The 26,878-nt window shown below is 41.5% G+C and overlaps 2 protein-coding genes across 8 annotated transcripts in view; one reads left to right on the forward strand and one right to left on the reverse strand.

Annotated features, from left to right (window-relative positions):
• Positions 1-26,878, forward strand: part of IFT140 (intraflagellar transport 140) — a 193,459-nt gene that overhangs the window by 110,917 nt on the left and 55,664 nt on the right. The window lies entirely within an intron of this gene.
• The window catches only part of TMEM204 (transmembrane protein 204), a 52,993-nt gene that overhangs the window by 19,497 nt on the left and 6,618 nt on the right, over positions 1-26,878 (reverse strand). The window contains exon 2 of the mRNA XM_075011191.1: positions 1,508-1,663. Coding sequence (XP_074867292.1) covers positions 1,508-1,663 — 156 coding nt within the window. The remainder of the gene's footprint in view (positions 1-1,507; positions 1,664-26,878) is intronic.

The raw sequence follows: 26,878 nt of genomic DNA on the forward strand, positions 1-26,878 counted from the left end.
TGGTATCAAGCAGAGCACCTGAGCAGTTGGCTGGGGTCAGTTTTATTCAACATCTTCATTAATGACCTGGACGAAGAGATGGATTGCACTCTCAGTGACAAGTATCAGAGAGGTAGCCGTGTTAGTCTGTAGTTTTGAGAACAACAAGAAGTCTTGTGGCACCTTATAGACGAACAAATATTTTGGAGCATGAGCTTTTGTGGGCAAAGACCCGCTTCATCAGATGCATCAGATGAATCTGATGAAGCGGGTCTTTGCCCACAAAAGCTCATGCTCCAAAATATCTGTTCGTCTGTAAGGTGCCACAAGACTTCTTGTCACACTCAGTGAGTTTGCAGATGACACTAAGCTAGGAAGAGAAGTAGCTATGCTGGAGCTTAGGGACAGGATCCAGAGTGACCTACACAAATTGGAAGAGTTGGTCAAAAGAAATCTGATGAGGTTTAACAAGAACAACTGCAGAGTCCTGTATTTAGGACATAAGAATCCCAAATACTACTACCAGTTGGGGACTGACTGGCTAAGCAACGGTTCTACAAAAAAGGACCTGGGCATTACAGTGGATGAGAGGCTGGACATGAGTCAACAATGTGCTCTTGTAGCCAAGAAAGCTCATGACATATTGGGGTGTATAAGTAGGATCATTGCCAGCAGATATAGGAAACTGATTATTCCCCTTTGATACTAGTGAGGCCACATCTGGAGTATTGCGTCCAGTTCTGGGCTTCACATTACGGAAAGGATGTGGACACATTGGGGAGAGTCCAGCGGAGGGCAACCAAAATGATTAGTGGACTGCACTGTGTGGCTTAATGAGCAAAGGGTGAGGGATTTAGGTTTATTTAGTCTAAAAAGAGAAGTAAGGGGGGATTTGCTATCAGCCTTCCACTAACTGAAGGGGGGTTATGAGGAGCATGGAGTAAAGGTTGTTTTCAGTGGTAACAGATGACAGAACTAGGAGCAATGGCCTCAAGTTGCAGTGGGGCATGTCTAGGTTGGATATTAGGAAAAACTGTTTCACTAGGAAGGTGGTGAGGCACTGAAATAGGTTACCTAGAGAAGTGGTAGAATCTCCATCCCTTGAGTATTTTAAGTCCTGGCTTGACAAAGCCCTGATTAGGATGATGTCCTTGGGATCAGCCCTGCTTGGAGCAGGGGGTTGGATTTAATGACCTCCTGAGATCTCTTCCACCCCTATGGTTCTGTAATCTCCATGGGATAAAAGTCAATCAGGTAAAGGCACGTAATCACATGGCAGTATGACTGTAGAAATCCATTCTGCTCTAACGATGCGTCTCTGGAGTTCTGCTGGTATTTTTAGGCCTATTAAATCTTGAGGTATTTTGGTTTCCACTGTTTTCTTGTGTTTTGCAAGACCTGCTTTGGAATTCAAATCCTAACTGCTGTTCTGGTTATTCTAAAGAATTTGTAAAGCAGAATATTCTGCCTGTCCTGGTCTAGATAAAACCTACCAGGTCCTTTTCTGTGTGCAGAAGGAGGTACTTACTGGCAAGTTGGAACACAGCAGCTATGGCTTCCTCCCACCACTGGGTGTCCTGTGGGATAATGGGCAGTTCCAGTAAGCCCAAGACGAAAATGAGCTGACCAGCAGTCAAGGCAACGGTAGCAATTAGGTTGCAGGCCCGCATCATGTCAAACTGCACTGTGGAGGAGACACAGAGAGCAAGAGCATCATCATAAAATAAAATCTTAGGGCTTGAGAAGCAATACGCCACCAAGGAGCCACGGCAGAGTTACCAGATCCCATTAAAAACACATCAGAAGCTGCAATTTCACTAACTATATCCCAGCTTATACAAACTCTGAATCTGATCTACATTCATGCTCAGGTTATCTGAGAACAGATTGATTTTTCGGTTACAAAGAAATCTGTCGTAATACGTTCCATGCAGAAAGCCCTTGTATAAATGCAAATAGCCAGTTTTTGGGGACAGCCTTCAAAAAAAGAATAAACATATCTTTCTGGTTGCTCTTCCCACAATTAGAAGTACAAACTCTTTGAGACAGGGGCCATCTTTTTGTTCTGTTTGTAGAGTGCCTAGCAGGGTATTTGTAATTCAAATAATAACTCCCAGGGCAAACGTATTGATTTAAACTTATGGACTATGTCTACACTAGACACATCTGTCAACAGTAGCATCTGTTGAGAGAGTTGTGTCTACAGAAAGTCTGTTGAGGGCATTCATCCACGTGCAAAACCAGATCAACAGAGCAATCTGCTCTGCCAACAGAAAGCATGCAGACTGTCCTGCCCTCTGTTGACAGCTTCCAGTCAGCTGTTCTTTACATAAAGGGCTGCCCAGTGAACTGGAAGCCTTCTCTGTTGACAGAAGTGTCCATACTGCACTTCTGTTGATGGAACTCTGTTGACAGAGTGTTATTCCTCAAATTTTCGATGGATAACCCTGTTGAGACAAATGCAGAATTCTGTTGAGACTCAGTCAACAGAATGCTTTATGTGCTTAGATGCTCCCTGAGTTTTGTCGACAGAAGGCCCCTTCTGGTCACAAAACTTTCTAGTGTGGATACAGCCACTATCTTTCTCAGTATTATGATGCTGCATTTGAAACCAACTGATAAGCTAAAGCCTGTAGCTCCCTTGTTTAAGTAGAAGCTAAAAGTAGGGCATTATGGGAGGGATTCTCAGCTAGTAAAATTTGCACCTTGTCCTGGTCTGTCAGAGGCCAAGTTTGTTAATTTATCAGGTTTATTGCAAAATGCCTCTATTTATGGATGTTTGAGCCTGGGAGTTAGTTGAAGTAATAAAGGACAGTTATTTGTGGAGTGCTGCAATTTTCTTGTACAAATGTTTGCAGTCATTGATTTGTGTATTCAGTGAAAGCAATAGTTGTACTGTAATATTAAAACACACCGCACAAATATAGAATTAATTGTGGCTATAAATATTGGGATGCCAGGATAGGCACTTAAGAGAAATGAACACATTTCCTAGCTGCTATTGAATAGGCTGTACTCCACTCTATTTCACTACTTTTAGCTGGGTTGGTGGTGTTTTTCTTCTCCTTTTCCTGTTAACATAATGGATGTCCTGTTTTCAGCTTTTTCCTTCCTCTCTAGTTAAGGTGGGCTTCATAAATGTTACGGTGCCAACACAGCATCCCTTGGCAATGTGCCACTGAAGTAGGAAAGGCTTACCATGTAAGTAGCCACACTTTGAAAAGGAAAATTGTTTTCACAGGCAACAAATGTGACTCTTCACTAGCATTGTCAAAGGTGACATAGTTGATTAGGAATGGGCAGAGTGGGTGTACTGGATGCTAGAATCTGAGATTTCCTATATGAAGAAAGTGTCAGGGAAGGATTAATTCACAGCCACTATTACCCCCATGTCACATTTCCCCAGGCTTTTTTGGTAATGAGATTCCATGATTTTGCTGTGGCTTGTTCCCAGATCTCTATATCTGTTTATTGAGTTCTGACAAATAGATATATGGTGTGCAGTGCCAAAGCTCTACATTTACTGTGGAGTGAAACTGGGAGATTTGTTGTGAACTCAGAATGCTTAATGGAGTCTATTAAAATATGAACCTCTGTAAAAGGCATAAACGGGTTAAAAATGGATGCTTACAAAAATATATTAAGAAATATAGTGAAACCCTTAAATGAGTGCCCAAGAATGGAATAATCCTGTCAAAAGATATGACGGTAACCTGCACAGTGGAAAAAGTGACCTTATGCCTCTTTTTGTTCATTAATGCCATATAAAAAAGACATGAAAGACTTTAACTAACAAACGAGGTGTTTTGGGGGGTTGTGATAGGCATTTTTCCTGCTAGTTTGTTTGCATGAAAAAGACAGATCTTAGCTACAGGTGTCTGCTTCCTCTTTGACCTGGGGTGATCAACCCCTGCTTTGCTTAGGGTCCCACTCATAATCTATCCCTTCCCCCCAAGCCACTATCCCACACTTGGTCCCCTGTCTTCTTCCTCATCCCAGTGCCTCCTGCTTGCCACAGAACAGCTGATAGTTGCAGGTGGGAGGCAAGGGAGAGGGAGGGAGGAGTTGATTGGCAGCAGTGCCAAGAGGCGCTTGGTGGGAGGAGTTACATAAGAAGAGACATACTGGGTCAGACCAAAGGTCCATTTAGCCCAATATCCTGTCTTCCAAAAGTGGCCAATGCCAGATGTCCCAGAGGGAGTGAACAGAACACGTGGTCATTAAGTGATCCCTTTCCTGCCATCCATTTCCAGCCTCTGACAAACAGAGATTTGGAATTCCATTCCTACCCATCCTGGTTAATAGCCATTAATGGCCCTAACCTCTATGAATTTATGTAGCTCTTTTTTGAATGCTGTTTAAAGTCCTGGTCTTCACAGCCTCCTTTACCAAGGAGTTCTACAGGTCTACTACGAATTTTGTGAAGAAAAACTTCCTTTTCATTTTAAATTTGCTACCCATTAATTTCATTTGGTGAGCCCTAGTTCTTTTCTTATGGGAACAAGTAAATAACTTTTTCTTATTCCCTTTTTCCACACCAGTCATGATTTTATAGACCTCAGTCATATCCCCCTTAGTTTCTTCTTTTCTAAAGTCACAGTCCTTTTGATCTTTCTTTATATGACACCTATTCCAAACACCTAATCATTTTTGTTGTCCTTTTCTGCACTTTTCCACTGCCAATGTATCTCTCTTGAGCTGAGGCAACCACATCCATACACATTATTCAAGCTGTGGGTGTTCCGTGGATTTATAAAGCGGCAGTAAGATATTCTTTGTCCTATTCTCTATCCCTAGATTCCTAATGTTCTGTTTCGCTTTTTTGACTGCTGCTGCACATTGAGTGGATGTTTTCAGAAAACTATTCACAATGACATCAAGATCTCTCTCTTGAATAGTTGTAGCTAAATGAGTCCCCATCACTTTGTACATACTGTTGGGATTGTTTTTTTCCAATATGCATTACTAAGTGGGTCTGTCCCATGAACGGTCATCACTGAATAAATCATTTTGTTAGTCTTTAAGGTGCTACATTTCTGCTGTTTTGTTTTGTTGAAGTGCGGACTAACACGGCTATACCTCTCTGTTACTATTTACATTTATCAGTGCTCTTTTTGTGCTGGTACTGAGTACCAGCTCCTCTCTTTTTTTTTTTTTTTTTTTTAAACACAAAAAAGCACTGACATTTATCAACATTAAATTTAATTTGCCATTTTGTTGCCAATTTGCCAACACAGTCACTTAGTTTCCTGAAATGTTTTTGAAGCTCTTCACAGTCTTGTTTGTTCTTAACTGTCTTGAGAAGTTAAGTATCATCTGCAAATTTTGTCACCTCACTGTTTACCCTTTCTCCAGATCATCTATAAATAGGTTGAATAGGATTGGTTCCAGTACAAAGCCTGGGGGGGACACCACTAGTTATGACTCTCCATTCTGAAAACTGACCATTTATTTCCTATCTTTTTGCTTCTTGTCTTTTAAGCAGTTATCAGTCCATGAGAGGACCATTGCTCTTATCCCATGACAACTTACTTCACTTAAGACCTTTTGGTGAAGGACCTTGTCAAAGGCTTTTTGGGAACTTAAGTACACTATATCCGCTGGATTCCCCTTGTCCACGTGCTTATTTAGCTTGGCTTGGTGGTGGATGCAAAGTGCTTACTGTTTTTGTTTTGTTTTGTTTTGTTTTTTTCCTGTGGGTGTTCCAGGGCTGGGAGCACCCACTGGATTAGCGTATGTTGTCTATCTTGTTTTTTCCTGGAAGAATCCAAGTATTAAGGAAAGTGAAAGCCAAGCAACTGAGAAGGAAAAAGGATTTTAGTCAGAATATTCCAAATTTTATATTTGATTAACATCTATTTAACCCAAATTCCTTACATCTTTACTAGCAATTCAGCACCTTCCAACTTCAGTCATAGTCTGAGAAAGAGCTCCACCAATTCCCTGATCCTCCAAGAAGACTTCCAGCAAAACAAAGAAGGCAAGACTTATTTTTTTTATTATTTGTACAGACACATTTTTTAAAAAAGCCATTTAGGTCTTCTTTTGTGTTAGAAAAGTACATGAACCCAACTTTTGGTATGTGGGTCATCTTTAATTCCCTTCACACTAAATCATACACAGTCGATGGTTGGCATGTTATCATGAGATATTAGGAGCCATATGCTGTCAGCCTTACTCACACAGGAGAACCTTATATTTTGGAGTATCAATTAAATGAACCAGTCAAGTTGGAGGTGAGCAGAATATGGACCTAAATCCATATAGTTCTGGTTTTGTGGATTAATCCATTTCTAAAAGCAAAGGAGCCTTCCTTCATCCCAGAGTCAGGACCAGTCACAGTGTCAATTTTATGGTAAGATTCAGTGCTAATTTTGGGCCCTTAATAGTGGGAGCACTAAGCAAACTCCCCATAGTGAATATTAAGTGTCATGAAGTGTTTTGGGGCACACTAAAATCCTCCTTAGGCAGGGCCACTGACAGGAGAGATCAAAAGGGGCGGCTGCCCCAGGGGCCAGGGCTCTGACCCAATGCTACCATGGCAGCATCTGGAGCCACAGGCCATTTAAATTGCCATTGGAGCACTGGGTGTTGCATGCTGGGCAGTGCTGAATGGGTGGCCAGGAAGGCTAGTCCCAGCATCACCTCTTCTGCCCAAGTCCCTGTCATCAGGCACCTGTAGGTTTAAGAACATCAGTCAAACTGGATGAATACTGAAAGTGTCTTACTTGTATCACAAAGGTAGGGCATAGCTTTCTGAGAAATGGCTATATATGATATAAAGCCCTTTAGCTTGTCTGATAAGCTTGTAATAACTGCATCTGGAAAAAGCCAATTTACAGCCATTTTTATTAGAAGTGCTTTCACTTGTCTAACTATAGTGCTGAACTTACAGGGTACATCATTCACACAAAATAAATTCCATCTTATCCTTGGACTGTGTACTGGGGCAACAGTCACACTACAGTGAAAGATCAACCTGCTCAGGGTCGACCTTCTGGGGTTTCATTTTATGCACGCACAAAATGATGCTCTTGGGTCAAAGTCAACCCTGTGCTCCTTGTGAGAGATGGGGAATAATGAAGGTCGAAGGAAGAAATGCTTTCATTGACCCTCTGCCATGTGGACAGACATGGAAGTAGACTGTGAATAAATCAATTTTAGCTATGTATTTGGCATAGCTAAAATTGTGTGTCTGCGGTCTACTTCTGTGTCTAGTGTAGACATAGCCTAAGTATGATCTGAGCAATGCCAGATTGCAAATTCATTCACAGGAGGGGCAAAGGGGGAAATTGTACCAGGGCCAAGTGATTCAAAGGGGCTCGGAGTTCCCAGCCACTGCCACTGCTATTACCATTGGAGTCCCAGAGCACCCCTTCACACAACTGAGGATTGGGGAGGAAGGGGCACCACAGTATGGGTGGTGCTAAGGGCTGGCTACCTGATGCCCCATCTCTTCTGGGGATGCAGAGCTAGACACCCCCCCGACACACATTGACCTGGGGTGCTTAGTGGCTGTTGGCCTTGCTGCCAGATTGCTACACTTTATAAGTTCTTATTGCTCCATCCCTAGTATTTGTAATGCCCATGATAGAGGCTACAATTTAGTTCTGGGTATTTGTAATAAAAGTCATGGACAAGTCATGGGTAATAAACAAAAAATCGTGGTCTATTACCTGTTCATTACTGCCTCAGGTTTGCAGCCAGCAGTTGTTCACCTACCAGTGCTTCAGCTGCCCATGGGATTACTGCTCAGGTGGTCTCAGGAGCCAGCCGCAGCTGCTTGCCTGACTGGTGTGACTGGCTGCTGTGCCACCTGAGAGGCTGGCTGTGGAGCCACTCCCACAACTGCCAGTGTGGCTGTTCTTGGGACTACCTGAGCAGGTGGCCCTGGAGCCAGCTGCTTGCAAAGCCCTGAGGTCTGCTGCCCTGGCCACAACAGAAGTCACAAAGATTGAGGAAAGTGATGGAATGCTTGACTTTCCCAAGTTCTTTCACAAATATGGATCCCTAGCCATGAGCAATGAAACACCAGAACTTTGTCTTAATAAACTCCCTCAGAGAGGTAGCCGTGTTTTAGTCTGTACCTTCACAAAACAAAAAAGAAGTTTTTTATAGCACCTTAAAGACTAGCAATATAATTTATTAGGTGATGAGCTTTCATGGGACAGACCCACTTCTTCAGAACTTTAGGATTCTCCAGCTCTGAAGAAGTGTATCTGTCCCACAAAAGCTCATCGCCTAACGAATTGTTTCTTAATGAGCTCTGTCATTCATGACATCTCTTTATGACTTGTAAAATTAACCATAAATCCAGAACTAATTGGTTCATGATTATTATAGGCTCTTGACAGGGAGGGCGTTTGTGTTACCCTTGAACGCAAAAATAACTGGTTGGCAGACATTGCAAGCTCTTGTTTTCCTCACACAGTTTATAATAGCTCTGATCTTAGGAATGCCACTTCAACCAATATAATAAGCTGTACAAAAAGTACAGAAATGTAACCAATAGTTTGTATAATAAAAGGCAGGTTAAAGGTCGTTCTGGATGGAACCTCAACAGGATGATGATGGGAGAGAGCATAGGATAAAGGAAGAAATAATTATCAGGATTTCATGGTATCTGCCAACACAATGATTTTGAAGTCTGTGCTGTGACAACAGTTCAGTACCTTTCCATACTTCATATTTTGATACAATTGCTTGTATATGTAATAGTTCTGGTGTATGACATAGCATGATTTCTTTTTTTTAAGGTTTCTTTTAGAACTGTAATGATTTCTTCTTCATTGATGATTAGGTTACGTTTACACTAGCATTCCTCTTTTGAAAGAGGCATGCAAATGAGGGGGAAATGCAAATGAAGTGCATATTTACTTATCTGACATCTCATTTGCATATACTTTTGAAATCGCTTCTTTTGAAAGAAGAAAGGCAGTGTAGATACAGCTCTTTCAAAAGTAATCCCCATCTTCGAAAGAACCCTTCTTCCTATCCTTTTTTTAAGGAAGAGGGGTGCTTTTAGAAATGGGGTTTACTTTTGAAAGAGCTGCATCTACACTGCTTTTCTTTTCAAACAATATGAAAATGAGGTGCCAGATATGTAAATATGGCACCTCATTTGCATTTTTGAGTTCCCTTATTTGCATGCCTCTTTTGAAAGAGGAATGCTAGTATAGACACAGCTGTAGTATTGTCAATCACAGTTCACTCACATGACTAACTCAAATTAATCATGATTTAAAATATTAATCACAGTTGCATTTTTGTTTGCATTGTTAAATAGCAAAATACTAATCAAAATTAAATATTTTGGATGTTTTTCCATATGTTCAAGTATATTGATTTCGATAACAATATGAAATACAAGTATACAAAGCTCCCTTCATATTATTTTTAATTACAAAATTTTGAACTGTAAAATGGATAAACAAGAACTAGTGTTTCGCAGGGCACCTCATACAGGTGCTGAAGTTGTTTCTTTATCATGAAAGTATAACTTACAAATATAGGGTTTCTTATATTATAACTGAGCTAAAAATCAAAACTGTGCAAACTTTAAAGCATACAGACATTTAGTCCTATTTCTTCAGTCAGTAACTGAGAGAAACAAGTTTGTTTCCATTTTCAGAAGATGCTGCTGCCTGCTTCTTGTTTACAATTTACCTGAAAGTGAGAACAGGCATTCATGTGGCTCTGTTGTAGCAAATGTCACAAGATGGCAGAGGCACTAAAAACTTGTATTTTAATGTGGTTATGTTTTGCATGTAATTCTGCATTTGTAAGTTCATTTTTGATGGTAAAGAAATTTCACTACAGTACTTGCATGAGGTGAAATGAAAAATACTAGTTTAGTTTTTTTGCAGTGCAAACATTTGTAATAAAAAAGAAGTGTGGAATTAACACTGTATTGTTTGCATTGTGTTGTAATTGTAGAAAATGTAGAGAATATTTAATTACATTCTATTATTGCTTAACAGTTTGATTAATTTTTAATTGCTTACCAGCCCTACTCATAACTAAATAAAAAATTACCGTCAACAGCCTTTATAAACTCTGTAGCTTCTCTCTGGCATTTGTATTAGATTTCCACATAGAAATACTGCTCTTTAAACCATGAGTTTAGAACTTGTTTCTTTGACTAGAAAAGACAGAAGAGTTGAAATAATGTGTTTGCTAGAGCTTTGATCCTACAAATAGCACTCAGAATAGACAGGGGTGGAGGGCCATGATCGCCTCTACCAGTTGGCATGGCACTTAAGGAAGGGGGAACTGCACGAACACTGAACTCCTGCAAACCTCATGTTTCAGGAATCATGGCTTATACAAACTGTCCTGCAAAACTGATAGCAGGTAAGGGTCAAAAAGAGGCTTTCTAGCATTTTCACAGTGTTTCCGCACTGTAACTACGAAGTAATACCATCCCATAATTTCTCTCGCTGCCTACCTGTACCCCGTTTACCATCTAGTTTCCCCTTGATTACTAGGTGTTCAAGTCCTAATTTCTTCATTACATGTCCTATAAATTTTGCTTGTCTTGTCCGTTTTCTCACTAGCAAGAATTTCCTACACTATACTTCAATCAAAATGGATTCATTTGTACTCTTAGCTGTCCATGGAGTACACAACATCCTCCTTAAAAGCCACATTTCTGTGGTTTAAATGGACTTCTCAACTTGCTTGCTGATTGTCCATGCTTCAGACCCATATGATAATATGAGCTCAATATAACATTGCAAAACTCGTTTCCTAACTTCTAATGATGATAACTTGTTAGTGAGGATACTCCTCATTCTCTGGAATGCAGACTTCTCTTGTGCAATTCTGCATTTAGCTTCTGTTGTACACCTACCATCTGATATGATAGAACACCCCAAGTATTTAAATTTAGTCACCTGACATATATCTGTCCCGTTCGCATTTACATTGCACCTTGGTATAATTTTGCTTTTAGTTATTATCATTGATTCCAGTTTTGCAAGGTTTAATTTAAGTCCCTTCAGCTCACTTTCCCTATTAACTACATTGACTAATTCTTGAAGATCCCTTTAGTTTTTTTGCAATAAAACTGTATCAGCATATCGAAGATTATGTAAGTTGTATCCACCAATATTTAACCCAGGAGGACCCTCTGTTTTTCGCATAATCCTTTCACTATACAAATTAAAAAGATCTCGTGAAAAAACACAACCCTGTCTAAACCCCCTTTTTATTTTCCTATAGTCACTTAGTTTGCCACCCATCCTTACAGCTGCTGTTTGATCCCAGTATATATTCCCAATTATTCTTAAATCCCTTCCATCTATGTCCAGTTTCTCTAAGATTTTTATCATTTCATTGTGCTTTGCCCTATTGAATGTTTTCTCAAAGTCTATAAAGCATAAATATATGTCCTTTTGTACTTCTAATACTCTTTCTATTGATGACTGTAAGATGTAAATAGTATTGGTAGCACCTTTATCTTCTACAAAGCGCACTGTTCTTCAGAGATACTGATTTTATCCTATTTCGTGCCCTATTTCTGAGGATTTTCAAGAGTAGTTTGGTAATATGGCTCATGAGACTTACTGTCCTATGTTGCTCATGTTCAGTAGCCCCTGGTTTCTTAGGTAAACAACGAAAACTGACTTTGATAAGTCCACTGGGATATGACCTGTATTGTACATTTTATTTGAAAGTTTTGTAACTACATCAGTACCAAAGTCTTCTAATGCCTCAATCATTTCACTCATAAAACTGTCTGGTCCAGGTGCCTTGCCTCTTTTCATGCCTTTTAAAGCTTTCCTTACTTCTTCCTGAAGTATCTGTGGGCCATCTACAATCTTACCCAAGATGAACTTTTCAGGCCTTTCATCATCGTATAGTTCTCCTATGTATACTGACCATCTATCTAGAATATCTGATTTCGCTGTTAATATCTTGTGGTCTTTTCATTTTAGGCAGCCAGATGATGAGCATGATCTTTTTCCTGTTAGCTCCTGGATGCACTTATGCATCTCTTTTGTACTGCTTCTATGCTACTGTTCTATTATTTTACACTGCTCATTTAGCTAATTCTCCTTTGCATCATTACATTTTAACACTATTTCCTTATTTAATTTTTCATATTTGTTTGTTTTCCTCTTATTTAATCTCCTTTTGTCCATTAACTGCAAAATTTCCTCTGTCATCCATTTCTTCTTTGTGTCTCTTTTCTTTATTGGTATGTATTGGTATGCGGCGGCCTTAACTGAATCCCTCAGTGCTTCCCATTGTTTTTCGACATCACTTAGGTCTCCTAAGGCACTAAATCTATTCTTAACAGTTATACTGAATTACTCCTGAACTTCTTTATTTGTTTGGAGTAACTTCAGATCCAGTTTTATGTTTCTCTCTGCTCTTCTCAGCTTTCCTACCACTTGTACATGATCACTATAGCAATTGGCACCCGGCATGTTCTTGCAGTTAGCATGTGATAACAATTAACTTATGAAGTCTATTTGTATAAGATGGTTGGGATGATAAAGATATTTTGGGCATCTCATCTCTTTTGGTCTGAACTCACACTGATATGGCTCTTCCACTGATGTTAACTACGGAAGAAATTTCCAGTGGTTAGGGGAGCAGACTAAGAGAGGCAGTAATGTCTAGAATTCTGATAAAATGCTAGACTAAAAGCTAAATAGAAACTGTACAGGACATCATACAGAGTTCATCCCTCTGCCATCATCTTTGTAACTTTCTGAATTCTGCTACCAGGTGAGTTGTGATTGACAGCAGTCCACTGCATCCCTGAACAAGTTCTGAGAAATCTCCCTGGCCCTTCCCTCTCCTGCATCCTCTGAAATACTAATTAACAGCTACTGTCTGGCCAATGTGGGCTTGACAAGACTCCCTAAGAACAGGCATAGAATGGCTCCAAAATCAGCCTGAGAGGATTACTGCTGAGCAATGCAAAGTATTCCCACTTATTTCTCTGAATTTCTGATTGGTGGGGGATGTAATTAATACAAAATCAGACTTGGGTCTTCGGTGACCAAAGCAGAGTAAGGCGCTGGGTTGGTCACTGGTGCTTTGCTTGAATTGCAAAACACACAGCAAGATCAGTTTAGCATGTGTTAGCATCCAAACTCCAAGGATAAAACAACTCTAATTCCTCGCCTCCCACATTTCCCTAACCTGATACAAGAAATGTTGATTAGATTTTGCTATTTTTAAGCAGCAGTTTTGTTTGATTATGTCACATGACATCCCAAGAGATGTGTGTGCTCTGCAAACATAGGTTAGTCTTCTTAGACTGTAATTTTGCACTGTTCTGAAATAATGAGGCAGAATGATCTGATTTAAAAATCCGATTGTGCTGCCTTTTTTTCCGTTTGTATTTTTGTTTTGTTTTCTACATAGACTTATCATGGTCAGAACAGTAACTTTAATGCTCTGATTCTAAGCTTCAAAAATGAGGCCTTAGCAAAATTAAAAATCTCTAAAGAGAAGATGAAATACCTGCTGACTTCAAGGCTTTAATTTTTTTTAAAGACACTGCCCATGTATTCACTTTTGGTGAAAGAATATTTAGCAGAAAGTGTAAGCCCAGCTTTTATAACTTATTGAAGAATTGATTGTGTGACAAAGCTAGCAAAGAGCAAACTCCAGTAACTGACATGTTAAAACTTCCTGTCCTCCTTGGATATGTGGGCATGCATCATTGGGTCTTGTGAAATCCACTTCTGGGGTGGGAGATCTATATCTATCTATTATCCATATAGTAATAGGCTTTTATTGAGGACTAACTGTCACTGTACCCCTCTCCAGTCTGAAAACTGACCATGTTTTTGACCTTTTTTCCCCCTCCTAGTTTTTAACCAGTTACTGTTCTGTGAATATACCTTCCATCTTATCCCATGACAGCTTACATTGTTTAAGAGCCATTGGTAAGAAGTCTTGTCAATGGCTTTATGAAAATCTACGTATACTATATCTACTTGTTCCCCTTTGTCCATGTGCTTGCTGACCTCCCACAAAGAATTCTGTTAGATTGGTGAAGCATGATTTCCGTTTATGAAAACCATGTTGACTGTTCTCCATCAAGTATTGCTCATCTACGTGTATAAAAAATTTTATTCTTTACTATACTTTCAACTAGCTTGCCTGGTACTGAAGTTAGGTTTGCTAGTTTGTAATTGTCAGGATCACCTCTGGAGTCTTTTGAAAAACTTAATGGAATCACAGAACACTAGAACTGGAAGGGACTTTGTGGAGTCGCCACCATTGATGATGTTTAAGAGCAGGTTAAATAAACATATATCAAGGATGATCTAGAAAGTGTCTGGTCCTGTCACGAGGGCAGGGGACTGACCTCTCAATCTCCCTTGGCAAATTGCTATCACATTAGCTATCTTCCAGTTGTCTATTACAGAAGCTGATTTAAATGATAAATTACGTACCACAGTAATTCTGCTATTTCACGTTTGAGTTCTTTCAGAACTCTTGGGTGAATACCTTCTAGTCCTGGTGGCTTATTATCAATTTGTTCCAAAAGTTGGTCTGACAACTTGACCTGAGAAAGTTCCTTAGATTTGTCACCTAAAAAGAATGGGTCAGGTTTGGGACTCTCCCTCATATCCACAGCTGGAAGATGGATGCAAACAATTAATTTAGTTTCTTCTCATTGGTCTTCTCTTCCATGAAAGTTCCTTTGTCATTTTGATTGTCTAGGGACACCATTGGTTGTTCGGCAGTTTTCTCCTTCTGATGCAGATAAAAGAGAAACCTGTTCCTCTTTGAGTAACTGTTCTTCAAATTTTTTTTTGGTCTTGATTATATTTTTACACTTCCCAAAGTCTATGTTCCTTTCCATTTTTTTCAACAGGATTCAACTTTTACTTTTTAAAAGATGCCTTTTTGCCTCTCTTTGTTTCTTTGTTTAGCCATGCTGGCACTTTTCTGGTCCTCATACTATGTTGTTTTTTTTTAATTTGGAGTTATATATTTAAGCTGAGTCTATATTATGGTGCCTTGAAAAAGTTTCCATGCAGCTTGCATGGTTTTCACTTTTTTGGCACTGTACCTCTTAATTTTTGTTTTAAATAACTTCTTCATTGTTATGCAGTTTCCCTTTCTGAAATGGATGGAAGTAGAGGCAGACAGAGGCAGGCTATAGGTGTAACGAAAGAAAGGTCTTTAGTCCATTAGAGAAGAACTCTCCTGTAGAATCTGGAATTGAATCCCTGAAATATTCAGCCTCTGTCTGTGAGTACCTGCAAAACCTACCAGCAAAGTGTCTCAGCCTTCCTCTAGTGACTGGTCCACATAGAGAATGACAGTGCTACTATTGCAGCCATTTACTTCATTCAAGTGGTAAAGGTCTTTGCTGTGGGTCTGAAAGTCCACGCCCTGCTGGTGACACAAATTCAGGGTCCATATAGTTCCACACAATGGAATTTGTTGGGATTTTTAATAAATGGGAGCTATAGGGAGCTACTATAAGATGAGTGCACAGCCAATTGGAGACCCATTCCCAGACAGTAGTTATAAATAGTACACAATCCTGCTGGATGGGAGTGTGTAGTGGGGTTCTGCAAGGAACAGTTCTGGGTCTGGCTCTGTTCAATATTTTGATCGCTAATGGCATAGAGGGTACAGTTTGCAGATCATAGAACACTAGAACTGGAAGGGACCTCAACTGGTCATCGACTCCAATTCCCTGCCCTCTCAGCGGGTGCAAATACCATCTACACTGTCTCCGATAGGTGTCTGTCTAACCTGTTCATAAATATCTCCAGCAATGGAGATTCCACAGCCTCCCTAGGTAACTTAATCCAATGTTTAACCACCCTGATAGTTAGGAACTTTTTCCTAATGTCCAGCCTAAACCTCCCTGGTTGCGGTTTAAGCCCGTTGCTCCTTGTCCTATCCTCAGATGCCAAGGAGAACAATTTTCCTCCCTCCTCCTTGTAACCTTCTCTTAGGTACTTGAAAACCACTATCATGTCCCCACTCAGTGTTCTCTTTTCTAAACTAAACAATCTCAGTTCTTTCAGTCTTCCCTCATAGCTCATGTTCTCTAGACGTCTAATCGTTCTTGTTGCTCTTCTCTGAACCTTCTCCAGTTTCTCCACATCTTTCTTGAAATGGGGTGCCCAGAACTGGACACAGTACTCCAGCTGAGACCTAATGAGTGCTGAGTAGAGCAGAAAAATGATTTCTCGTGTCTTGCTCTCAACACTCCTGTTAATGCATCCCAGAATCATGTTTGCCTTTTTTTGCAACAGCATCAAACTTTTGACTCATATTTAGCTTGTGGTCCACTATGACTCCTAAATCTCTTTCCGCAGTGCTCCTTCTAGACAATTGCTTTCCATTCTATATGTATGAAGCTAATTTGTTTCTTCCTAAGTGGAGTATTTTGCATTTATCCTTGTTTACCTCAGACCATTTCTCTAGTTTGTCCAGATCATTTTGAATTATGACCCTATCATTCAAAGCAGCTGCAACCCCTCCCAGCTTGGCGTCATCTGAAAACTTAATAAGTGTACTCTCTATGCCAATATCTAAATCGTTGATAAAGAAATTGAATAGCACCAGGTCCAAAACAGATCCTTCAGAACTCCACTTGTTATGCCCTTGCAGCATGACTGCGAATCATTAATAACTACTCTGAGAACCAGTTATGCACCCCCTTTATAGCAGCCCCATCTAAGTTGCATTTGCTTAGTTTATTGATAAGAAGATCATGTGAGACTGTGTCAAATGCCTTGCTAAAGTCTAGGTATACCGCACCCACTACTTCTCCCTTATCCACAAGACTTGTTATCCTGTCAAAAAAAAATATAAAGCTATCAGACTGGTCTGACATGATTTGTTCTTTATAAATCCATGCTGGCTGTTACCTTATTTTCTTCTAGATGTTTGCAGATGAATTCCTTAATTTGATCCATTATCTTTCCCAGCACAGAAGCTAAAATGACTGGTCTGTAGTTTCCTGGGTCCCCCCCCCATTTTTATAGATATCACAGTCAGTCCCTGCAAAACCACACCAGGATCTGGGTAGAGGCATCCCTGCTCAGGAGGTCAATCTGACTTAAAGACGGAGGTGGAGGAGACAGGAGCAGTGCTGGCACAGGTGTAGCATGTCTTCCTAACCATAGTGGAACCCCTCTGTCACACTCCCTCTTAGAACTCCCCTGTCTGCTTCGCTCCCCTAGTCACTCTGACTCTGGCTTTATAAAGCCTGCAGGCCTTGGTCAGGCCTCCTCCTCATTAATCACACTGGGAAAGGCTGATCCTGAGGCTGATCAAAGGCAATCAAGGGAACAAGGGATCAGAAGAGGTTCCAACCCTCCCAGGCACACAATCCCAGCTGCCACAGTAACTGAAACTGAAATCACCTGCAATCAGAATTCAAAATTTGAAGAGTCAGGCAAACTCTCCAAATGCTACTTCGCTCACCAGGCAGCCTCTTCAGTGACAGGATCTTTCTCTCCCTTTTAAAACTCCCATGTCTGAAGCCCTCTGTCTGCTTCGGTCCCCTGGTCACTCATGATACCAAGCTGGAGAGGACAGGGGAGCTGACAGCCTTGCTGGATTTTGAGGATACGATTATCATTCAAAATGACTGGAGAAATGGTCTGAGGTAAATAGGATGAAGTTCAACAAGGACAAATGCAAAGTACTCCACTTAGGAAGAAACAAACAGTTGCACACATACAAAATGGGAAATGTCTGCTTAGGAAGGAGTACTGCAGAAGAGGATTTAGGGGTTATAGTGAACCACAAGCTAAATAGACGTCAACAGTAACTGGGGGGAGAGACAGGGAGATATATAAGGAGGAGCATTGTAAGTAAGAAAAGAGAAGTAATTCTTCTGCTGTGCTCCGTGATGATTAGATGTCATCTGGAGTAGTGTGTCCAGTTCTGGGTGCCACATTTCAAAGAAAGATGTGGACAAATTGGAACGGATCCCAAGAAGAGCAACATAAATGATTAAAGGTCTAGAAAACATCTTACCTATCAGGGAAGAGTGAAAGAATTGGCTTTGTTTAGCCTGGAAAATAGAAGACTGAGAAGGGACATAACCGTTTAAGTGTTGCAAGTAGGAGGAAAAAAATTCTTGTTAAGCTCTGATAGAATAAGAACTAATGGGCTTAAATTGCAGCTAGAGAGGATTAGATTCAACGTTAGGAAAAACTTCCGAACTGTCAGGCTGCATCAACACTTGCATTCCTCTTTCGAAAGAGGCATGCAAATGAGGTGCAGATTTACATATCTGGCATCTCATTCGCATATTCTTTCAAAAGAAGAAAAGCTGTGTAGATATGGCTCTTTTGAAAGTAAACCCCATCTTCGAAAGAACCCCTCTTCCCATTAAAAAAAAAAGGGAAAAAGGGTTCTTTTGAATATGGGGTTTACTTTCAAAAGAGCTGTATCTACACTGCTTTTCTTCTTTTGAAAGAATATGCAAATAAGGCACCCAATATGTAAATATGAGCCTCATTAGCATTTTAAATTTTCTTCATTTGCATGCCTCTTTCAAAAGTAGCATGCAAGTGTAGATGCAGCGTCCGGGTGGTTGAGCAGTGGAATAAATTGCCTAGAACAGTTGTGGAATCCCCATCATTGGAGATTTTTAAGAGCAGGTTAGACAAAGACTTGTTAGAGATGGTCTAGATGGTGCTTGGTCCTGTTGCAAGTGTAGGGAAATGAACTTCTAGTTCTGTGTTTCTGCAGTGTTCTTTTGTAGAATCAAAGTAGCAATGTCAAATACTCCAAAGTTAGATAATGCTTCCCATGTTCATATGTGATCTAATACAATCTTTCATTGTGATCACATACTACTACTTCCATAGGGCTCGCATGCCTCATTCAATGCACATGCTAGGCAATTGCTTTGGGAACAAATCAAGGTTGTGTAGTACCAGAGCATGTTGCCTCATTTGGGGCAGAAGTTGGAACATCTGTAATAAATGACAAATAGATCGGTGGTGGGCAACATGTGCTCCGCTGGGGCTTCATATGCAGCTGGCTGGCTGGCCGTTGCCTCATGCACCTCTGGTGCACTGGGATACTGGAGGCCTGCATTTTCTTGCTTCCCCCACTCCCCACGCCCATCTCAGCACTTTAGGAGCACCACTAATTGCCTGATGTGCACTTGTCTTTGCTGCTCCCACTCCCTTCCAGAGCTGGAACTGGGGCAAACAGCTGGGAGGTAGGCAGAGGAGCTGGGACAGAGTGCAGAGCTATTTCAGAGCTGCAGGTGGAGCCCCAGAGGGCTATGGGTTGCTTAGACCTAATGAAGTGACGGAGAGCCACTCATGCAGTGCACTCACGGTTTGTGGTTGCTCATTGCTGCGTTAGATCCTAGGATATCTGTTGATGTTTCGGACGGGGACACGCATACAGTGTTAACTGATGCTTGTCTCCCTTTTCTAGCACATAAACTCTCCTTTAGTTTTTCTGCTTATTAAGTGGGCATTGATTTTTGATATTTTAAAGCTAATTGTGAAGCACGAAAATTGATTGGCTATGTGGAAGTGTAACCTGGGATAACGAATTGGAGTTGCAGAAGTTACAGCTAAAGAATCAGTAGGTGAAGCTTTGAAAGAGCTGTACTGGAGTGATCTAAACACAAATGAATTCTTGTATTTAAAACCTTCTTGTGAGCTATGCGTACAAGATTAGTTTTTGTTTTTGTTATTTTGATGTTTAGATAGCTCCATGTTGTGTGGTAGATGGTGTGATGGTAAAATAGATGTTGTACGCAATAAAAAAAAAACTCTATCTTTTTTCTTCTGTTTTTTTTTTCCATTTTGAAGAAATAGGAAAACAAGACAGATCTATACAACTACATTAATGCAATGTTCAGTTAAAAAAAGGCCAAAACTTGACCCTATTAAAGTCAACTGGCATTTTGCCACTGACTTCAATGGGATCAAAATTTTACACTTTATGTATTTAATTTAGTAAATTTACAACATTCCTACCAGGGAAGCAGTGTGAGATTTAATATAACTGGCAGTCTTTTTTTGGAATGAAGGGATGGGCAAACTGATTTCTACACCGAGAAGTATGTGTCATTTGCTGCTGAGAGTTGAGCTCTGAAAATGTTCATTTATACAGTGAGCATGTTTGGCCTGTAAACTTGTTGTTCTTGCATATCTTTTGCTAATGCCTAGGTTACTGTATAAACAGATTAAATGGGGATACCTTTGTATGTATTAAACATTTATAGGATGCTCTGTATTTTTTTTTTTAAAATCCACTTAGGGTGGAATTTTCTGAGGCTTCTAAATTACGTAATATCGTTGAGAAATCCCATTCTTAGGGTGACCATATTTCTCTATGTGAAACGTGGGAAACCTAGTAAAATTGCTTGGAGTTGAGCACGTTCAATGACAATCCATCAGAACTATGCAGTAAAAACATTGAAATTAACAGTAAGTTGACTGAGCATCCATTTAAGACATATACTGCCTTATTACAAAAATAGGTAAAAAATAAAAAATATATACCTACAGTTAAGTGGTTATTGCTTTATAGAAGTCCCTGCCTTGTCCTCATCTTGCTGTCCTCCAGAGTGTGGGCTGGTAATGTGTGAGAGAGGTGCAGGAACCAGAGCAGGGATCTGGGTGTATATGTGGGAGGGCTGGGGTATGTGAGTGAGCTGCTGGAAATCAGGGTTGGGTGTGTGCAGGAGGGCAGGTGACAGAGATGGGAGCAGGACTCAGGACAGGAAGCTGGGAGTGGGGATGAGTCCTGGGGCTAGGTTCTGGAACAATAGCCATGTCTACACGTGCACGCTACTTCGAAGTAGCGGCACTAACTTCGAAATAGCGCCTGTCACGGCTACACGTGTTGGGCGCTATTTCGATGTTAACATCGACGTTAGGCGGTGAGACGTCGAAGCCGCTAACCCCATGAGTGGATGGGAATAACGCCCTACTTCGAAGTTGAACGTCGAAGTAGGGCACGTGTAGACGATCCGCGTCCCACAACATTGAAATTGCGGGGTCCGCCATGGTGGCCATCAGCTGAGGGGTTGAGAGACGCTCTCTCCAGCCCCTGCAGGGCTCTGTGGTCACCGTGGGCAGCAGCCCTTAGCCCAGGGCTTCTGGCTGCTGCTGCGGCAGCTGGGGATCCATGCTGCATGCACAGGGTCTGCAACCAGTTGTCGGCTCTGTGGATCTTGTGTTGTTTAGTGCAAGTGTGTCTGGGAGGGGCCCTTTAAGGGAGCGGCGTGCTGTTGAGTCTGCCCTGTGACCCTGTCTGCAGCTGTGCCTGGCACCCTTATTTCGATGTGTGCTACTTTGGCATGTAGACGTTCCCTCACAGCGCCTATTTCGATGTGGTGCTGCGCAATGTCGATGTTGAACATCAACGTTGCCAGCCCTGGAGGACGTGTAGACGTTATTCATCGAAATAGCCTATTTCGATGTTGCTACATCGAAATAAGCTGCTTCGATGTAGGCTTCACGTGTAGACGTAGCTAATGTAAGTCATTCAATATTTTTCCAGCAGTATAAAAAGAGAATAAAACCTACTAGGCCAGTTCCTCTCCCTCATTCCCCCATTTAATTTCACTGGAGTCAGTGTATTTACAACAGATAAATTATACCCCTAGATTTCAAAGCAAAACAATATATTATTCAATACTGGGTGCCTTTCAGTACCTCACTCTGTTCAATACAGTATAGCATACCTTCTAATATGCAGACACACTAGGCCAAGCCCATTGGCAAACCTTCCAACCTGCCACCAGTCTGTATACAACAGATGTACATTCTAATACCCCACTCTGTAAACAGGGTTTTCAGAGATTGTAATTTATAAGCCCCCACGGGAGGTACAGCACTGAAAGCTTTGGAAATCCTCACCCCTTGCCCTGATGCTGCCTCCCGCAATCTCCCACTGAAATCTCCCATCATAGGTTTCTCTCACCCAAACAGTGACTTGACCTTCCATCTAACCCCTAGTCCCAGGTGTCCCTCTCCACTTCAGAGATGCCCAAGCCACATGGTGCCTGTTTATTATCCCCTTCCCCTGGACAAGGCCTGGTTAAGATAAGGGCTGCAGACTACTAATTCAAATACCCCTGCCCAAACAAATGCTAATACTTGATGGAAATCACTTGTCTGGAAATCCCGCTCTTATTGAAAAGTCAGATAAACAGGATCTGTGTTAAAGTTCTTTCAGTTTTAACCATGCATCAATTAGTAACGTAACACAGAATATTTTTTAAAAAATTATTCATCAGTTTCCAATAGCTACAAAACTCCTAAAGGATTATGTTGTAAAAAGAATTCTTTTCCTTCTAAACCATTAACACCTATGCAAAGTGGAGCAGCCAAACTCCCTATCCTCACCCTAGTTCTCCCATCACCACACCTTTTTCCACTTCCTTTTGAAGGGTGTGCGGGGAAGGGCAATAACTCTGGTCTTTGAGGAAAGGCACAGGCAGGAAGAATGGAGCAGAGGGTGGTGGGGGTTGCACCTGCCACTCCTGCCTGAGTAATTTGAGTTGGGGAGTTCCCAGGCCATTTAAAATGGCCTGGAGTCCTGGGCGTTTGCTCCTTAGCCTTCCATCCATCAGGGGGCTAAGCTGAGCCCCCTCCCACACTCCAAAGCCCTGGGCCCTAGCCTGGAGCCCCCTCCTGCTGCACCCCAAACCCTTCATCACAGGCTCTACCCCAGAGCATGCACTCCTGCTGGAGCAGCCTCAATACATCTCGTAATCCATCCTTCTGGCCCAGCTCCCTCCCATGTTCTGAAACCATGATTTTTGTGCTCACTCCAATCCCAGGGGCCCCACAAAATCTAAGAGCCCTGGCCTCCAAAAGAGTTAATCCAGCCTTCCTCCATGATTCACCTTCCTTGTGCCCTTCTTCCTGTCTCTGCTTCTGAGTCCTGTCCCTCACCCTTCATGGGATTCCTCCAAACCCATGATCTGCCGTCTAACCCCTGGCCTGGGTCAAGATGCCCTTTACTCCAGAGACTTGCCTGTTTTGTGATGCCTGTGGGTACCAAGCTAAGTGCAGCTACCCAGCAGCCGTCACCCCTTTGCCCAAGTGGCTGCCCCTGCCCTTCCTATCCTAATCCTATTATCTACCAGCAGTGCGGGTGGGTGGGTGGGGGCAACCATCAGACACAGCCTCTTCTGTCTTTCTCAGGCAGTGTGTGCAAAGAGTGCAGCAGCCTGACTCTGACTTTTGACAACCTTGCCCCTCCTCAGTCGCCTCTGCACCCATCACCCCAGGGGCTGCTGGCAACAGCCTGTTTAAACGGTTTGTTTAAAGACCCCACCCACCTCTCCAGCCAGCTCTTTAAGCAGACAGCCCCTACTGCTTAAAGCTCTCTCTTTAAAATTCAGGTCCCCGCTTTGCAACATACGGGACAATTAGCTTGTTTTTTAAAAAAGTCAGGATGCTCTCCAGTGAGCTGAAAAAAGCACAGTCCTGGCTAAAACAGGATGAATGGTCACCTTACCCATCCTTAAACTGAGAATTTAAATCCACAAAATCCAGGAAAATCTCTTTTTAGAGTCCATTGTAATGATAAGTTGCTGCATAGCACTTGTAAATACATATTATACTGTTAGGTATCTTGAGTTCACATTATGAATATTGACTTTTATAGTTTCTACTTTCACAAACCCTTACTCACATGAGTCGTACTGGCCTCAGTGGTATAACTTGCATGATTAAGACTACTTGTATGTTCAAGGGTTTGAATGATTGGCTCCCTGATATCGCATTAACAATTCCCTTTAATTTAGATATGCTTAATATCTCAGAACTTTGATCTACGCCTTGACCCGCCAATACTGTCTGTTGTATGAACTCATAATGTCTAAGGACAATATCCCAGTCAGTGTTCAGAGAGCCTTATAAATGTAAAGGTCCTCACTTCTTTAAATCTTATGGTATGTATTAACTTCACAAAGTACCGTGGTCCTCCTCTCTCAGCCTGCATGCAAATGATATGCAGAGCAAGCACTAGATGTCTAAAATGGTCTTCACCTGCTAATATGTGCCTGGGCTACTGCCCAAACATCAGAGATGTGTGTCATAGACACTGACTGTGTCTGAATTATTGTCTCTACAAACAAATTTCAGTTGCTTATTCCCACACCAAGCTATGCCCTGACATCATCTTCATATTTCCTGGTGAAAATGTGCCTGTGTAAGTCATACACTGCAGCTGCAGAGGTGTTTATGTTTAGCACTTGTGAATGTCTCACAGCCACTCACAATAGTGGCTCACTTCCCATCATTGGATATCATTCCTATCATTCTTACTTGACTGTAAGAAATGCAATAAAAAATGCTTTTTTGATATGTGAATCTGTATTTGAGATAAAGCTTCCCCATTGGAGTTTTCTGTGTCTTCTGGAGCTCTGAGGAATCATACATAGTTTATACTGTTCTACATCCCTCCCTTTTCTTGAAGCTCCATAATGTTCCTAACGTTCTTTGGGTAGGAAGAGGTTGAATGTCGCTTACCTTTCTGAACAACAAGCAGTCCTGTGGCACCTTAGCGATTAAAAATTATATTGCATTATAAGGGCAATTTCCCAGCCTTTAATGTTCACACTTCTGTATCACATGCCATGACTAAGACACAGCCAGCTTAATTTGCTTCAGTAACTGGTCCTGCTAAAGACAGATAATGTCCTTTTCCTCTTATTTTTCTGCTACATATGCTCTGGATTCTGTTATTTCCACCCATCTGATGATGTGGGTTTTACCCACAGAAGCTAATGACCTACTACATTTTTAGTCTCTCAGGTGCCACATGACTGCTTGTTTTGTTATTTGTTTTTTAGAATAGAATAGAAGAGTAGGACTGGAAGGGACCTTGAGAGGCCATCGAGTCCAGCCCCCTGCCCTCATGGCAGGACCAAGCACTTTCTAGACCATCCCTGAAAGCCATCTATCTAACCTCTTCTTAAATAGCTCCAGTGATGGAGATTCTGCCACCTCCCTTGGCAATTCATTCCAGTGTTTGATCACCCTGACAGTTAGGAACTTTTTCCTAATGTCCAACCTGAACCTCCCCTGCTGCAATTTCAGTCCATTGCCTCTTGCTCTATCCTCAGAGGCAAGGAAGAACAAGTTCCCTCCTTCTGCCTTATGACACCCTTTTAAATACCTGAAAACTGCTATCATGTCCCCCCTCAATCTTCTCTTTTCCAAACTAAACAAGCCCAATTCTTTCAGCCTTTCTTCATAGGTCATGTTCTCTAGACCTTTGATCATTCTCGTTGCTCTCCTCTGGACCCTCTCCAATTTCTCCACATCCTTCCTGAACTGCGGTGCCCAGAACTGGACACAATACTCCAGCTGAGGCCTAACCAGTGCAGAGTAGAGCAGGAGAATGACTTCTCGTGTCTTGTTCACAACACACCTGTTTTGTTTTGTTTTTTTTAAGATTATGGACTACCATGGCTGCCTGCTCTGAGATTTTTTTTAACCTATCTGCCTATTTTATGGCCATCATCACTGCAACATCCAATGTCCTGTCTACCATTAAATGACCACGCTGATAACTGTGGAGCAAGCAAGGCACTCGCCGCACCATCCAACCTGTGGTTGAGCACATTGCTTCCATAAAATGTGCCTCCTTCATTGAATTTTAGTGACTTGGATACAGGACTGGCAGGAAGAATCTTTTGAGGTCTAATCCCTGCTCTGGTGCTACATCTGTGTGACCTCTGACAAGTCAGTTAACTCTTTGGTCATGGGAATGTCGTGAAGATTAAGTAATTGCTTGTAAAATGGCTTGAAGGTGGGAACTGCCATCTGAATTGTCAGTAGTAGTGAAAGGATCAGTATTTTGGCTACACCCTTGCACCAGTGCTGAATCTTGTCTAGATTAGTGTTTAAATTGGTAAACCTAGTCCAGTGCTTGCAACCTGAGCCAATAACAAAGAGTTCAGTTAAGATTGCATAGCTATGGTTTCAAATGAAGTGTGTGGCTGACCAGTCAGTTCATAACTCTGATGTTCGTAACCCTGAGATTCTACTCTGTCTAATCTGCCTCAGAGTTTTCTAGAGCTCCCCTCAGTAATTCTCAGCAATTATGTGATGTGATGCTTTGATGGTGTTCCTTACCCAATAAAGTCTGATGGTAATGGTGCCCTGCCTTGACCTGGGGACCAATAATAATTGTTTTTGTGTTGCACATACTAACCCAGAGAATTACTGCTATACTACTAAACTGTTAAGCATGTATTTTATGCTGCCGCTGTAAATCACTGGATGTGCAAAGCAAGGTGTATTGGTTACTCCGAAGTAATGGCTGACATTAGCAGAACAGTAGTCTGTTGAATTTCCATAGAATTCAAGGCCTCTAGTCTGACTCCTGTATAACACAGACAATAGAACTTTCCCAAAAGACCTCCTAGGGCTTGTCTACATTACCACCTTCCTTCAAGGGAAGGATGGTAATTAGGGTGTTGGGAGTTTACTAATGAAGGGCTGCTGTGGATAGGCACACCTTCATTAAGCAAATTCCCTCCCCGCAGCAACTTCGAAGTTTTAAACTTCAAAGCACTGGCACACGTCTAGCCACAGCTCACCCGCTGGTACTTTGAAATGCCGTGGCAACTTCAAAGTCCCTTTACTCCTGACTAGCCATGAGCCACGGCTAGACACAAGCTGTCACTTCAAAGTTTAGAACTTCGAAGCTGCCACGAAGGGGAATTTGCTTAATGAAGTGCTGCCTATGCATGGCAGCACTTCATTAATAAATTCCCAACAACCTAATTACCATCCTTCCTTCAAAGGAAGGTGATAGTGTAGACAAGCCCCTAGAGTAGAGCTTTAGATGAACGTCCAGTCTTGATTTCAAAATAGCTGGCAATGGAGTTTCTTCCATGGTGCTTGGTAAATGGTTTCAATGAATAATTATCCTGACTGTTAAAAAT

This window comes from Carettochelys insculpta, chromosome 16 (genome assembly GCF_033958435.1).
Source record: "Carettochelys insculpta isolate YL-2023 chromosome 16, ASM3395843v1, whole genome shotgun sequence".
NCBI lineage: Eukaryota > Metazoa > Chordata > Testudines > Carettochelyidae > Carettochelys > Carettochelys insculpta.